Here is a 16684-nt window from a genome sequence, read left to right as displayed (position 1 = left end):
ACAAAAAAAAAAAAAAAAAAAAAAAAAAAGGGAAGTTATTTGAAAATTACTGGTGACACACCCCCAAAAACCAGGGTTTTAACAGTGCATTGGAAGCCACTAAACTAGATGATCTCACTTCTTTCAGCTTTGACCCTCCCCAGTCTTGAAGGGCAAGGCAGAATCCCCCCAACACATTAAATGTAAAAGGAGGGAAAGGGCCTACTCTCTCCCCACCCACCCCTACCCAGCTCTGCACCCAGCGGTTAGCATGTCTATCCTGCCTTGGAATTTCCAATGACTTTTCCTTGTCCTATTAGATGGTAATTTCCAAGGGGGTCAAAACCCCTTAAAATGCAAATAGCTGACCCTCAATTAATGCTCCCTGAATGGAAGAGGCTGGAGCTGGTTGGAATGGGGAAGAAGAGTAAGAAAAAGACTATAGCAGAAGCTATAGAAGAAAATCTTGATAGATTTAACTACAAAATATTAAAAACCAGCATGTCCCCAGACCCAATAAACAATGGTCATTGTGTGGCACATGTGCCATCCCCTGCCGCCCCAAATCTATGATAGCCATCTCTCTTTTTTTTTGGCCACATCTTGTGGCATGAGGAACTTCCCACATCGAGGATCGAACCCATGCTCCCTGCAGTTGAAGCGTGGAGTCTTAACCAAAGGACCACCAGGGAAGCCTTTTTTTTTCTTTTTTTTTTTTAATTTAACACTACCTTTTTTTTTGGTAGCCATCTCAGAAAATTTTTTTAAAGCCAACTCATATACCAGAGTTAACAGTCTTAATATATTAAAATTTTTTACAGGGAATTCCCTGGTGGTCCAGTGGTTAGGACTCCACGCTTCCACTGCAGGGGGGCATAGGTTCAATCCCTGGTTGGGGAACTAAGATCCTGCATGCCACATGGTGGTGGTGGTGGGGGGAATACATACATACATACATACATACATACATATATATATATATATATATATATATATATATATATAAAGAGAAAGTAGACAGAGGACATAAAGAGAAAACACATACAGCAAAGATTTTTTTTAAGGGTCTCAGATACAGATATTCAATGCCCAGCTCCAGCTCCCCACACCCATGTGGTGGTGCTTCCCCACTGCACTCAATGGGCACCACAGATGTTGGCATTTGATCGGACACAATTGTGTCGTGTCTGCTTTGTTTACCTCCCCTCCATGCCAGTGTAATTCTGAGTCCCTAAGAAGCAGGCTAATGTACAGTCCACTAGAGGAGAGGTGAAAAGACCTAAGTTGTGGCTCCGCTACTTACTGGCTACTTGACTATGGACAAGCCCCTTCACTTCTCAGAACTACAGTTTACTCATCCATAAAATAAGCCCCCAAATGCCTGCCCTGTCTGTGTCAAAGAGATGTGTTGGTTCATTCATTCAAACAACTACTGAGCCAGGCCCTGCACTAAGCACTGGGCCTGAAGAGATGCAGGAGACCCAATTCTAGTTCTCGGTGAAATAAAATCACAGATATGAAAGTGCATCCAAATATAGGGGAGCATTACTGTTACAACACAGTAGGTAGCTGATAACGGTTTGCATGACATGTAATTCAGGCAGGATGTCATGTATCCGGACGTTTTAGACCCTGAGAGCTCGATATGACAGACCCACAGCCCTGACTTTCCTTCTAAACCCAGTGAGAGGGACATGAAAACTTGACCCACAGAGGAGGGAACTGCCAAACCGCCCCCAGCCTGGAGGTTTAGACAATGAATGTGCCCGCCCTGCTCCCTGCGCCTGAGGACAACAGGGGGAAGCTGAGATCCACTGGGAGCCACAGAGGGTGAGCAATGGGTCCCACTAAGAGTTCAATTCCCCCAACCATCCTCTGCTCCTGGACTTCTGGGACCTCCCCCTGGCCAAGCCGAAGAGCCAAGATGAAGCTGCCATTCTCCTCTCTTCCCACCGCAGAGTCCAGTCCTGGCATCCCTGCCAGAGGGATAACGGAAAAGCTGTTGACATCTGCAGGGCTGTAGCCATCAGGAGTCTTAAAACCACTCTGGAAAACTCACACCAGGCTTGAACTCCCCTGGACCTTGCTTCCTTCCCTCCCCTCCCTCTCAGAAGTGAAAAATAGTAAGAATAAAAACAAAAGTAGGAAGAATCAATTAAAATCACTCCTAATTCTAACATCTAAGGACAACTGCTCTGGACCTGATGCTACATATCCTTTCAAACTCTTTCTCAGGCAAATCTTTACATAAAATGGCTAAGATGCCATTTATCTCTCACTTTATGTGCCAGGCACAGTGAGGATTAGAGGCAGCATCTCATTTAACCCTCATACAATGAGACACAACCACCCTAGGATGCAGGTTCTATAATAGTTTCCATTTTACACAGTGAAGAAACTGAGGCCAAGGAGGTAAAACTACTTGCCCATGGTCACTGGGCTGGTACTCAGGGGAGCCACATCTGGAACCCAGGTCTGTCCTAACACCGGAGGGGAAGCTCCCACCTGCAGCCCAGGTTCCCACCAGTGTCACCTGAGCCATGGCCACAGTACCTGTCTGGGCTGAGGTTCTGGCCAGTGTCAAAGGCTCGTGCCACCAAGATCATGGACTGTCTGTCGCCAGCTTCAGCTGCCTTCAGTAAGTAATCAAATCCTTTGGTTTTATTCTCTTCTGTCTCCTGTTAACACAAACCAAAGACGGGGAGAGAAAAGGAAATGAGGCTTACATGGGAGGGGCTGCCAGAATCTCTCATCAATCTCTTCCCTATTTCTTGAATTGTTTTGAGAGCTCCAGGCTGGGGCTGCTGTAGAATTGCACATCGTGAGAAAGAGAACAGGGCTTCCCCTGCTGCAAAGAGCTCCTGGGGGTTCCCATCAGGCAGGGAGAAATGGAAGCTTAGCTCACTTCCGCTCACTCTCTTCTATCTGCTCTGATTCCTCCAGAGACCACATCATCTCTTGCCTCCAGCAGGGGCTCCCTGCTTCCAATTCTTTTTACATTTTTTAGCACCTTTATTGAGATATAATTCACATAACATACAACTCACTCATTTAAAGTGTACAACTCAATAGTTCTTAGTATAATCACAGATTGTGCAACCAGCACCATAATCAATTTCAGAATATTTTCATCAAGCCAAGAAGGATTCAAAACACCATACCCTCTAACCATTACCTCCCAATTGTTCCATCCCACCCAGCCCTAGGCAACCACTAATCTACATTCTGTTTCTAGAGATTTCCCTATTCTGGCTTAGTTGCTCCATGGCATGTGGGATCTTGCCGGACCAGGGCTCGAACCCGTGTTCCCTGCACCGGCAGGCAGACTCTTAATCCCTGCGCCACCAGGGAAGCCCGTATCCAGTCCCTCTTGATCTCACTCCCTGTCACAATTTCCCCCCAGCACTTAAGAACAATGCTTGGCACAGGCAGTGCTCAATAAAGGTCAGTTATTTTTACTTCTGTTGGAAATATTTTCATTTGTTAATTATTATCTGTATTACAACCTTATCTGCCTGAAAAGTTTGCTGTTGTGAATAAGAACCTAGGACGGTGCCCAGAGTGTAGGAGACATTCAAAAAGCATGTGCTGGATAAACGAATGTCTTAGCAAGACAACAGGAAAAGGTCCTAAGAATAGAGGCTTTGGGGAAAGCAGGAGATGGGCCAGCAGCCTTTCAGGGCATGTGGCCATGGTTTTCTTTGCTGCCAGATTCTGTCCTGGAGGGAAAGGCCTTTGGGACACCTGCAGATGAGAAAACTGAAATAGCATCTACATCCCTTTACAAAGGTGCTCAGGTGCAGCTGATGTAAACAGCCTGAGACCACAGGGAGAGTTACCAGGGAGTCTCAGCGAGAGTGGTCTCCCCAGTCCTGGCCCCTAACCACTCATCCTGGACCCTGGCATTCCTTTATTCAGGCCTCAAACCCTTCTGAGTGTCCTCTCTGTGCCAGACGCTGGGAGAACAGGCCAAACGCAGTGGGTACGCTGGAGCCGGCTCTGCAGACTTGTGAGAACCGATGTGAAAGCAAGCCAGTCGTAAAACACAGCCATTATTAGAAATTAAATTATGTAAACTTACAATTAAATGAAAGGTAACAAATACCCAAAGCTCATCGCTTCCTAATTATTTTACTATGTTTTACTGTTGTCTGTCCTCTTGAGGTTATTTATATCTATTGCAGGGCTTCTCAACCTTGGCACTACTGGCATTTTAGATGACATAATTCTGTGTTGCAGGGACTGTCCTGTGCATTGTAGATGTTTGGCAGCATGCCTGTCCTCTACCCACTAGACGCCAGTTGCGCTCCCAGAGCTGTGACAACCAAAGATGTCTCCAGACACTGCCAAGTGTCCCCTGGAGAAGGGGGAGGCAAAATGACTGGTGGAGAACCACCAGTCTGTGGAATCTTCATGATGGAAATGCTATGTGGAAATGGTGTGCTGTGGTGCATTTCCTCCAACTCCGTGCTCGGCGATGTCATCTTAGTGCTTGCACATTGGCCATGGTAGAAAAAGTTATACCACGAGATGGCAAAAAATATTAATAATGCAGACTAATTTGAAAGTGTGCGGTATCTGTAGCCATTACATTGTGACTAGCACAAGAAACTGGAGAAACATTCTTCAGTATTTAAAACTATCGTCTGATTCAGCAAAGAAGCTGCTCGTATCAGCAGCAAATAAATGAAGTTCCAACTCTGACAAAGGACTTGCTTATTTCACTTTCATCTTACTCACTAAAGTAAGTGAAAGTATCAACCAGTATCTAATGTCAGAACTTCACGCCTCCATCAGCTACAACCAAAGCTGGGCTACAGACACGAGTTCCACAAAAATTAGCAAAGGAATTCTGTGAGGATCTATCGACTATATAGAATTCACAAGAGTTTTATGATTTGTAAACTGTATGCTCCACATTCCTTATATCAGTAAATGTATAATAAACTTACAAGTAGATGTATAATAAACGTGCATACGTATATGTGCAAACATTCCCTCCCCACCTGCAAGAGCCAGTTGTTAAGCATTTATCAGCACACCACTGGCTAAATGAGATATATTCAGTCCACTCCTCAGGGAGCATGGAGACGAGAGAAAGAGGAACAAATCATCTGCCTGTCAAAATCCCCTCCCCCAACCAAGCCTGCCCTTCACCATCTAAAACAGGAAATAAAAATGGCTGTAAGTTAGCCCTGACCGCATGCCAAAGGATGTATTTGACTGAACCATATGAAACTGCCAATATTCTACCTTCATGACCTACAAAAACGGTTCAACTTAATATGTCCAAGTCTGGTCACTGCAGCAATTTTTGAGATATCATAAGAATGGAACCAACCCAAGTGTCCATCAACAGGGCACAGGTTAAATAAAGTACCTGGACAATGGAATGTTACTCAGCTGTCAGAAAGAATGAGGAAGCCATCTCTACAGCACTGAGGGAAAAAGTCTGCAGGACACTGCAGAAATAGGGTCTTTCCAAACAGACAGATGTAACTAGTTAAGATGAAGGCAGACTGGAGTAGGGTGGGCCCTAAACTCCATAGGACTGGTGTCTTCGTAAGAAAAGAGGCACAGAGGCACAGAGACACACACACGGAGAAAAGGCCATGTGAAGATGGAAACAGAGATTGGAGTGATGTACCTACAGACCAAGGAACACCCAAGATTGCCTCCAGTCACTAGAAGCTAGAAAATCATGGCCTGTCAACACACTGATTTTGGACTTCTGGCCTCTAGAACCGTGAGAATGAATTTGTTGTTTTAAGCCCCCCAGTTTGTGGTTCTTAGTTATGGCAGCCCTAGGAAATGAATACCCTCTTGGAATGACATGTGAGAAACTAATAACGATGGTTACCTGTTAGCAGGAGAATGGGAAGGTAGAGGAAAAGGTGGGAGGGAGATTTTTCACTGTAAACCTTTTCACATTAAAAAAACTTTTAGTCACGTGAATGTATGAACTATTTTAAAAGTTGAATAAATCAAGGACTTTTGGGTGCCTTCCCACATCCTCTTCCAGCCTGAGACCCCCCAACCTGCTGGGCCGTGGCGAGGCTCACAGAGCAGGGCTGGTGCCCTGTGCCCACACCAAGCCCAGCCTCGTCCGGCTGCAAGCCTGGCCCACGTGACAGAGAGCTGGAGACATTTATGCTGGGAGCACGTGCACACCAGGGGCCTCTCAGCTCCTGTAAGGAAAGGATCACACTCCCTAGGCCACGTCAGGTCCTGTCCGCTGTGCCCACGGACCAGGGGAGTGATGAGGGAGCAGACACCCTCATGGATTCCCATCACACCCATCCTGCCCGGCCCCCTCTCCAGCCTCATCTCCTGCACCTTGTCTTCACCCTCCACACTCCAGCCGCACTGATCGCCTCCTGTCCTCTCACCCCAACCCTGTCTCCCCAGGGCCTGGGCCCGCGCTGTCCCCTCTGCCCACACTCCCCCTCCCACACTCTGCCTGGCTGACTCCACTTGGGCCTGCAGGTCTACCTTAGGGATCACTTTATTCATTCGTTCCACAAACGAATGCTGATTATCTAGTGTGTGCCAGCTCTGCTCTAGCCACTAGGGACAGAGCTGCAACTGCCAATCAAGAAACCCCAGCTACGGCCCTTCCTCATTTATTTGCAGTAGCAACTTCTGCTTCTCTCCCCGTACCATGTCGCAATTGCCTGGGAATGTGACTGTCACCTTCCACTCAGTCCCCAAGGCCGGAGACCAATTCTATCAGCGTCAACTAACTTGGAAGTGCCTGGTCCCAAACTGATGCTCAGGAAATTTCTGAGGCGTAAATCCAGGGAGGGAAGGGTGATGGGTTGCCTGAGCCCCCGCACCCCTCACCTTCAGAGAGACGTCCGCCAGGATGTGGTGGGGCAGCTGCGAGTACATGAGTCCCAGGCCCACGATGGCCTCCAGCTCGCCGAGGTCGGCCGCCTGCTCCAGGTGGAAGATCGCCGACGCCCGGTCCCACTCCTCGTCCTTCTCGCAGAAGCGCCCGCCCTCATGGTAGCGCACCATGGCCAGATGGACCTGCCACACAGACAGCAGGTGGGCCTGGCTGCCTGGAGGCCGCAGCCGCAGCCGAGGGCCTCCCAGCCAGCCTGGGGGAGGAAGCGATTCTTGGGGGAGGCGCCGGGTTAATGCAGAGAGGGCATCACCATACCTTCCCCAAAATGGACTTCCCGATTCTCTTCTCAAGGTCCAGAGCGTTGAGCCTCTGCACTTCCAGGGCCACGGCTGAAGGCCTCGACAGGTGGAGACGGGAGGAGTTGAGGAGATTCCACTTCTCCACACAGACCTGAAGGGAGGACCGGGCATTTACAGGCCAGAGAAGCGAGGGGCTGGGGACGGACGCACCCTCCCAGCTGTGAAAGTGGGCCTGGCAAGTTAAGGGGCGCGGACCTGTGCGGTGTCAAGTTTTCTTGGACAAACCTGGCTCCATTTCCAGTCACTTGAATTATGCCAGCTTGTGGGCACTGATGGAATGTTGTAGCAACAGGACACAAAGGCTAGCACACTGCACTGCAGCAGTTCAAAGAAGTGTCTCCTCACTTATCCATCTGACTTAGGTCAGGGAGTTTCGACCCTGAGCTGCTCCTCTGCCAGCTCCCCACACAAGGCACCAGAAGAGCCTGACTTCAGACCTGGCAGCAAATCCACTGTGCTTTCCCTGTGCATCCACAGGGTGCTTCAGGAGATGGGCTTAGAAAACACACCACGTCTCTCAGCTAAAAACACCCCTGTCCAAAGTTCTCGCAGGACAGAGCCAGGCTGCTGTGTGTGTTATGTCTGTGTGTACGCACACTAAACAGCCTACCATGCACAGGGCATCCTCCACAAAAAAGAATGACCCAGCCCAGAATGTCAGTGGTGCTGGGATTGAACGACCCTGCCTCTGCACCACACTGTGGCCTTGACCCGACTGAGAAATACCTTGTGGTAAGGAAATACTGCGTGATAAATAATCTGTGTTCTGGAAGCAGTAAGAGTCAGGCCTGCCCCGGGGATCAGGGAAGGCTCCTGGAGAAGGTGCCACTGGGGTCCAGCCTGGGAGAGCAGACAGGCCTGAGGAGATATGGCCACAGGGGAGGGAGGACCTTGCAGGCAGGAGAGAGACTCGCCTTAGCAAAGGCTGGAGGGTGAGAGGTTCAAAATGTGGTTCTGAGTCAGCTAGAGAAGAGCGTTTAGGAGGCTGGTCTTTCCCACACCGGCCTGATGATAATCACCTGAGATACTCCTTCCAACTATTAGCCGGGTAACCTGGGGAGAGTCGCTTAAGACTCTTTTTCTCATACATCAAAAGAGGATGAATAACATTAGCCTGTCTCAGTGGGTGGCTGCAAGAATTAAATTTTGGGGGGCTGCACCACGCAGCTTGTGCGAATTTCCCCAACCAGGGATTGAACCCGGGCCACGGCGATGAAAGCCCGGAATTCTAACCACTAGGCCACCAGGGAACTCTCTAGACGTAAATTAATGTATACTGGAAGGCGTTGTGAGCTGAAGCCTCCAGGACAGGCCATGCTGATCTTCTCTAATTCTCCCCGCTGATCCCGCAGTGTCACACCCAGGAGCTCAAAAAGTATTTGCCGAGGGGATTGGCTCCTTTGCAAAATCGTCCTTTAGGAGACATGTGGAGCACCTGGGCAGGCACAAGTGATATGACGTGAGGGGGAAGAAACAGAAGCAGAGTCTGAAAAAGGCAAGCACGCAGCCACGACGAGGATTCCTGGGGGCACATTACCCGTCCCGAGCTGCCCAGGCTGTCTTCGTCCGACTCATACCTCCGGTTACCGTTTGAGTGGCCCTGATGGAGACATAGATTAGAGTGATCCAAAGAGCAGCCTTCCTCCCAAGAACCTCCTCCTGGGGAACTGGTCCAGCCCTCCCAGGGGATCCTCCTCAGGGAACTGGCTTGGCACCTCAGGAAGCTGGCACCTCCGTCTGCCAAGCAGAGAGGATGCTGGATAACAGGCAGGACTGATGTGCTGGGGCAGCCGCAGCCTCCCTCTCACTCTCACCATGTGCATGGACGGAACCGACTCAAAGGCACAGGATCCCAGCAGACAGGCACCAAGAAAACTGGGCCAAGTGCTTCGCTTAGCCAAAGCCCCCATTGCCTGTCTATACATATTCGCAGTAACAAAGCTGAGACCAGAGGCTCCCGGCAAGACTGCCTGTAATGCGCATGCTCCATTTTGGCACTTGGCAAAACCTCTAAATGGCTGATACTGCCTAAGACCACCCTCACCAGGATGCTGCTGAAAAGATACCGTAAGGCATCTTTCATCCTCTGGAGCCTTCCCGAGGGACTGCTAGAATCCTGTGCCTTTGGGCTGGGCCCTCCCACCTACCAGCACCATTCTGGCCCACTGCCCAGCATCCTCTCTGCGTAGCAACCAGAGGTCCAGCTTCACTGTAAGATGTGTCCGCCATATTCAACCTTGTGTCTAATCCCCCATGCTTGTCCCCTTACTAAACTTACTACTACACATTACTCTGTTTTATCTTCTGCCCTGCAATTATCTTTATCTGAAATGATTTATTTATTAATTTACTTTATGCTCTTACCACCCATTCACATTCCCCCCTCCGTCCCAGCTCTCTATCCTCCTGGACAACTAGGTAACAGGGGACTCTGTTCTCATTTCCTTGGGGTTCCTTACATGTTCTCGGGGCTCTGGGTCGTCCAGCTCACTCCGCTTCTCACTGGGGTATCCGCTGTCTCCACTGTTCTCAGAGTCCTGTGGAGAAAAGATGGCCCTAGGGTCTCAGTGGTCCTCTGAGTACCTGGTGGTGGTGATATCTGGAATCCCAGCCATTTGCTTTCTCTCCTTTGTCCCATCATCCCACAACATTCTCTTCCTCCTACCCTTGCTGGTTGGGTGACAAGGGAGCGGTAAAAAAATAGTGGTGAAGAATGTGGGCTCTGGAGCCAGACTGCCTAGGCTCAAATCCGAGCTTTGTAACTCACCAGCTATGACTCTGGACAGCTGCTCAGCCTCTCTGAGCTTTGGTTTCCCTAGCTATGGGGATTCATTATAGCTACCTACATCAAGCGGCTGTGAGGATGAAATGAGATGTCACACTCAGAGTGTGGATCATAGTAAGTGCCATTGTTAAGAGTGACTCACCCATTTCACAGGCAGAAAAACAAAGCCTGGCTTAAAGGATATGACCCATGGATAAAAATGCAGCATTGGAGACGCAGACCTACTAGAGAATGGACTTGAGGACATGGGGAGGGGGAAGGGTACGCTGGGACAAAGTGAGAGAGTGGCATGGACATATATACACTACCAAATGTAAAATAGATAGCTAGTGGGAAGCAGCCACATAGCACAGGGAGATCAGCTCGGTGCTTTGTGACCACCTAGAGGGGTGGGATAGGGAGGGTGGGAGACGCAAGAGGGAGGAGATATGAGGACATATGTATATGTATAAGTATAGCTGATTCACTTTGTTATAAAGCAGAAACGAACACACCATTGTAAAGCAATTATACTCCAATAAAGATGTTTAAAAAAAAATGCAGCACTGCGAACAATTATTTACTACAACTAAGCCCTCTGCCAAAACCACACACATCACCTGGGCATATTTTTTATTCTTCTAGATCTGAGTTCTGTTGTGAAAAGGAACCTGGTATAATTTAGAATCTCTAAAACTTCAGTCATTTTTCTACCAACGTTGAATTCTGGCTATATCCGCATGTCACCTGCATCACTGTTCAGCTAAAACTTCGGACGCACAGGCTCAGTGGCCATGGCTCACCGGTCCAGCCACTCCGTGGCATGTGGGATCTTCCCAGACTGGGGCACGAACCCGCGTCCCCTGCATCGGCAGGCAGACTCTCAACCACTGCGCCACCAGGGAAGCCCTTAAGTCAATATATTTTTAAAAGACGCTTGGTATCACTACCATAAGTGTAAAACCTGGATCAGTCTCCTAGACAGATGGGCACCATGGAACATACACAATGGAATCCTTGGCCTCTGGTCTGGCCAGGATCCACTCCACCTGAAGGAGCTGCGTTATTCTACAAAGGCCCCTGCCCTGGTTTCTAGAAGCACCACAGGCTTCTTACTGCCCTCCCCCAGGTCTCTGTTCTGTGTGAGCCAAATAGCTGTTCTTTTTTTTTTTTTTAACTATTTCAATTTTTTAAATTGAGGTATAATTTACAGACAACCAAACTGAAGTGTTCAGTGTGCTGAGCGAAAGGCTTTTTCTGAAACTGGATCACAGGCTATACCTAAAAGCTCCAGGCAGCCCCCTCCTCGCACCCACTCTCTGCATGACCTTGGGCCCCGTGTCCCACCCTTGGGAACCACTCCCAAGCTGGGCAACAGAGAGCCTCACTGAAACCCCAGCTCTGCACTCCCCAGGTCAGACCCTGGGCAAGGCAGCTAACCTCTCCAAACCTCAGTGTCCTCATCTGAGAAATGGTGGAGAATAGAAGCAAAGGGCAGCAGTACAGAGGGTGGGTTCGAGGCCAGATGGCCTGGGTTTGAACACTGGCTCCATCACTGAGTGACCATGAGCAAGTGGCTTACCTTTCTGTGCCTCAGTTTCCCCGTCTCTAAATCAGGGATAATGAGGGCACTGTCTAAGCAGCTGCTAATGCTGGGGATAAGCAGGTGGCTGAGGGGACAGGTGGGAGGGAGACTTTTCACCTTGTAATTTTCTGAATCTTTTCCTTTTCAACCTACGCTGAAATTCTAAAATTCATCCTAGCTCTAGAGTAAAACATAAAACCTATTCCAAAAGGAATAAAAACTATTATCTACTTATCTCATAAGTTGTTGTGAGGATTAGATGAGAATTATCTACCAAGCTCTTAAAACAGTGTCTGCCCATAGTGATGATTCCATATGTGTCAGCTATTCCTATTTTTTGTTCCCGCTCAAGAACTCTGAAAAGCTGTCAGGAGTGAAGTTGAACCTTTGGAGCTGACAGTGCAGCTTAAGATGCTGTGGCCTATGCAAGTGTGACGTGTCTGTGAAGTCTGTTTAAAACATTTTAATGAATTTTTAATTTGACACCATAATATGTTTGTCTGAATGCAAAGATGTCATCTACAAAGATGTCATGACATGTAGATGTCATCTACATTACTGCTAGTCACGCAAAGGCTGCAGGAAACCTGTTCTGCTTATCCAAGCTGTGAGCATCACAGCTACCTGTGCTGTAAGTTACACATCGGAGACCCAACGTAGCCCCCTGTCCCCCAAGATAGCTTGGCTGCACGTTGTGCGGCCAAACCCAACCCAGGGCCAAGCTCATCATGTACCAGAAGGCTGCATTATTGCTGATTTGGATTCTCTCTGCTTTAACCACCTCCAGGAACTGGAATAGACCCAGTTCTTCCCAGACAAAATGCTGCCCTGGGCAGGAGGCTGGGATTCCCCCCTATGCACCCGTATCCTGCTGCCAGTACCCGGAGCAGACCTGGGTTACCCACCTCTGAATCTGAGGTCTCATCCTCAGTTCCTGGGGGAGGGAGGCCCCTCCTCCCCGCCCTGGTCCTCCACCTCCTCTACTCACCCGGTGGTTGTCCAGAGGGTCATGGTCTCGGGGTGCCAAGTTATCGAGGTCGCTGAACACAGGCCAATCTGAGCAGGGAGAAAATGGAGGAAGGCACCAGCTCCATCGCTAGAACAGTTCACAAGACCCACCTACAGCCTACAGCTGCCACCAAGCCTTTTTTATTTTAAATTTATAAAGTACAAAAATGGGTGAAGAATGTATGTTGTCAGCACCTGGGGGGGACACAATTCTTCCTCGAGAACTCACCCAGAGTCTCTACTTGCCAGCTGTGGGGTCCTGAGCAAGCAGCTTAACAGGTGTGCCTCCTTGGGGTTGTCATAATGTAAATACAATTGTGTCATGTATTGATAAGCACCATGTGCTTGACCTATGGTCAAACCTCAGTGAGGTGCAGTTGTGAAGGAAGGAAAGCCATTTGTATATTTGGGGCCCAATGAGTAGCTACAAATGGGAGAAGCCTTAGATGGCTTAAAAACCAACCATCCCAGTCTTTATCTGCTGTCCTAAGCTGTCACTAGCCAAATCTGGCCTGTCTCCTATTCTCATATGGTTTTTAAGAATGCTTTTTACATTTTTAAATGGTTGAAAAAAGTCAAAAGGAGAATAATATTTTGTGATATGTGAAAATTATATGAAATTTAAAATTCAGTGTCCATAGAGTTTTACTGGAACACAGCCGCATCTATTTGTTTTAAGTATTGTCAATGGCTGCGTTTATGCTGCAAATGCAGAGACCACATGGCCTACAAAGTCTAAAACATTTATTACTCTCTGGCCTTTTAAGAAAAGGTTTGTCAACTCTTGCTTCAGACTATTCCCCAGGCTTTCAGTGGTGATTTACAGGCTTCTTTAATATCTGACATTAAAATTCTCCTCTCCTGCTTCCCTGGGGCCTCCTCCAGCTGAATAAATGGCCCCATCGTCCTGCCAGTTCTTCAGATAAAAACCGTGGAGTCAGCCTTGCCTCCCCTCTTTCCTGCAGACCCTGCGTCCATATCATGAGCAAACTCTGTCACTTCAACTTCGGAAATAATGATGCCCATTTTTCTCCTTTGACCTGTTCATATGATGTTAATTGGTTTCTGAACACTGAACAACTTTCAGATTCCTGCAAAAACCCTATTTGGCTGTGACAGACGATTCTTTTAAGGTACTAGTCTTCCCCCCCCCCCCCCCCCCACACACACCCCCCCCCCCCCCCCCCCGATCAGGGATTGAACCCACGCCCCCTACAGTGGAAGTGAGGAGTCCTAACCACTGGATCGCCAGGGAATTCCCTAATATACTAGTTTTTATTTGTTAATACTTTATTTAGAATTTTTGCCTTGTATATTTATTTATTTATTTATTTATTTTTAAATTTTAAATTTATTTTTGGCTGCATTGGGTCCTCGTTGCTGTGCACGGGCTCGCGGGTTCTAGAGCACAGGCGCAGTAGCTGTGGCTCGCGGGCTCTAGAACACAGGCTCAGTAGTTGTGGCGCACGGGCTTGGCTGCTCCACAGCATGTGGGATCTTCCCAGGCTAGGGCTCGAACCCGTGTCCCCTGCATTGGCAGGCAGACTCCCAACCACGACATCACCAGGGAACCCCTGCCTTGCATATTTATACCTGAGGTTGGGATATGGTTTTCTTTTTTGGTGTTTTGTCAAATTTTGGTATAAAAGTTTTCGCTAATTTCATAAAACACTCTGAAAAATGTTACCCTGTTTTCTACAACAAAGGCTGTTTTTACAGCATTTGGATGACTGCATCTTGAAAGCTGATTCAAAAGAACTCACCCGTAAAACCATCTGGGCCATCAATCTTTTTGGTTGGCATGTCTGATTTTCTAACATAAGTGAAAGCCAGTTTAGCCCTGTTTTACCTGTGCTCGTCCCCTCCAATCACAATGCCCAGGGGCCAAACCATCACTCACGAAGGTGGTCCAGTTTCTGGCTGTGCGGCGTGGCAGAAGATGGCGAGGAAGGGAGAGAGTCAAAGGTTATGTCACTCATGTTCTCATCTCCAGAGTTCTCTGAGAGGCGAAGGAGCAGGGGGGGCCGGCTCCCCGAGAGGGTCCTCACCCGGGGGCTCCCGCACTTTTCCTCTGTCCCCCTCAAGATGGTCTGGGCTGATTGCTGGAGAATTAACAGGGACATGCACGTCACACAGGCACCCTCTGGGAACGAGGGGCTCTTCCTGTTGCCTACTGTTCCCTCAAAACCTGAGGCCCTTTCAGCCACAGCACCCACCTGTGCCTATCAAGGGACTGGCAAAAAACCTAAAACGAATCAGTGGGGGCTTAACCCAAAGGCTTCTAAGAAGGGGCATCCGGAACAGAAGCTCAGAGGGCCAGCATTCCCAGAAGCGCTGCCCACGCTTTACAGCCCTGAGCTGGGGGATACATTCCAGAATCCCAAGCTGCTCTTTGACAATATTGTCTTATGTCTGGTCCATGCAGTGGGGGTGGGGATGGGGGCACATCCTGGACACGGCGAGGTGCTCAGTGAGCCAGGTCCAAGTCTAGTCCAGCCGTTTGCCAACACGTCACACGAAGCATATTCCACACTCCCCACCCGCTATCTGTACATACCTGGTCCCCTCACCCTGGGCGAAAATGGGCCCAAATCAAGCAGACCCCAGTTCCTCTATTAGTGGGGATATTCAGGAGGGCTGTGTGCATTGGCTCAAGAGGGACGAGGGACACAGACAGGACTACGAGTCTTCTGGCCCCAGTACTCTTGAATTAAGCATTGCAAGGCCTGAGCCACCAGCACACAGGAAACACAGTTTGCGGGTCCTGGTAGCAGAAGGGTCCTGCCAGTCTGAGCAGGTTCACGCGGGGTACCCACCAGTAGCTTGATGTTCTGAGTCACCGCGTCCCTCTCTCTTGGGGAGAGGTCGAAGGGAGCGAGGCCCATGCTCTTGCAAATCCGGTTGCAGGCATGAGAGTGGAAGAAGAGAGCCATCCCGCGGACACCTGCAGACACAACAGAGCAGGGGTTCTGGAGCACTGCTCTGCTTTGGGGTGGGGGCAGGACGGTACTGAGCACCCTAAATGCGGCAGGGGCAGGCGTAAAACATGCTAAACTGGCGGGAGCCAGAGGCCCCAGGCTCCCATCTCCACAATCTTGGGGCGCCCCATATATCACCTCGGCCTGCCTTCTTGGGTGAACAAAGAGCCCGGAGATTTTGTGGGGAGTGTGGTCTCCGTGGACACGCTGGCTTTCCCTGCCTACCTAGGTTGCCATCTCCAAAGTCAGTGCCCCTCTCGGTGTGGATCTGTGGGTCGGTGTAGAGGTCACCCACACCCTGGACGTCCACCACAATCAGCTGGTGGCCGGAACGCTCAAAAGTGAAGTGGCTGAAGGCCTGTGGGGTGACATGAAAGAAAAGGTGACCACAAGAGACCAGGCTGTGGGCTGTACAAACGCTGGCAGGCATTGCTCTGAGAGGTTTCAACACCCCACCTCTGCCCATGTTGGGGGCCTTTATCTGCAGGGAGGAGTTGTACAGAGGCAAAGACAAAGGAAGGAGCCCTGCCTAATTCAGAGGGACCCGAGGTCTGCTGAGACGGGGCACAGGCCACTGCAGGGGCCTCACCTGCGGTGTCAGGCGCATGTTGTCATCGCGGACGAAGCCTGAGTTGGAGTTGTACTTGATGTACTTGCCCTCGATGTAGTGCTCTAGGTGGAAGAGAGGCCGGCCCAGCCTTTCCTTCAGCTCTATGATGCACATCTGCATGATGTCCACCTGGCGGGAAGGTGGGAGGGGGGTCAGAGGGAGGACCCAGCGGAACTCTCCTCTGATAAGAGGCTGGAGCAGAAAGGCTGAAACTGCTGACTGTCCCCAGAATCCATTCCCCTCTTCCTTTGAGAATGAAAACCCCTGCTGCGGCCTGAATGTAGCCCCCCAAATTTCACAGGTTGAAATCTCAATCCTCAAAGGTGATGGTATTAGGAGGTGGGGCCTTTGGGAGGTGATAAGGTCATGAGGGAGAAGCCCTCATGAATGGGATTAGTGCCCTTATAAAAGAGACCCCATAGGGCTTCCCAGGTGGCGCAGTGGTTGAGAGGCCGCCTGCCAATGCAGGGGGCACGGGTTCGTGCCCCGGTCCGGGAAGATCCCACATGCCGCGGAGCGGCTGGGCCCGTGAGCCATGGCCGCTGAGCCTG

The 16684-nt window shown here is 49.6% G+C and overlaps 1 protein-coding gene across 1 annotated transcript in view; it reads right to left on the bottom strand.

The window, feature by feature from the left end:
* The window catches only part of EEF2K (eukaryotic elongation factor 2 kinase), a 44075-nt gene that overhangs the window by 4018 nt on the left and 23373 nt on the right, over positions 1–16684 (bottom strand). Inside the window, exons 6-15 of the mRNA XM_007449969.1 lie at positions 16113–16262; positions 15749–15881; positions 15362–15489; positions 14446–14647; positions 12526–12593; positions 9648–9725; positions 8726–8788; positions 7145–7279; positions 6823–7011; positions 2533–2657 (exon numbers count right to left, since the gene is read on the bottom strand). Of these exons, the coding sequence (XP_007450031.1) occupies positions 2533–2657; positions 6823–7011; positions 7145–7279; positions 8726–8788; positions 9648–9725; positions 12526–12593; positions 14446–14647; positions 15362–15489; positions 15749–15881; positions 16113–16262 (1271 nt within the window). The remainder of the gene's footprint in view (positions 1–2532; positions 2658–6822; positions 7012–7144; positions 7280–8725; positions 8789–9647; positions 9726–12525; positions 12594–14445; positions 14648–15361; positions 15490–15748; positions 15882–16112; positions 16263–16684) is intronic.

This window comes from Lipotes vexillifer, unplaced genomic scaffold (assembly GCF_000442215.2).
Source record: "Lipotes vexillifer unplaced genomic scaffold, Lipotes_vexillifer_v1.1 scaffold811, whole genome shotgun sequence".
Lineage (NCBI taxonomy): Eukaryota > Metazoa > Chordata > Mammalia > Artiodactyla > Lipotidae > Lipotes > Lipotes vexillifer.
This window is presented reverse-complemented; position numbering and strand designations above follow the sequence as displayed.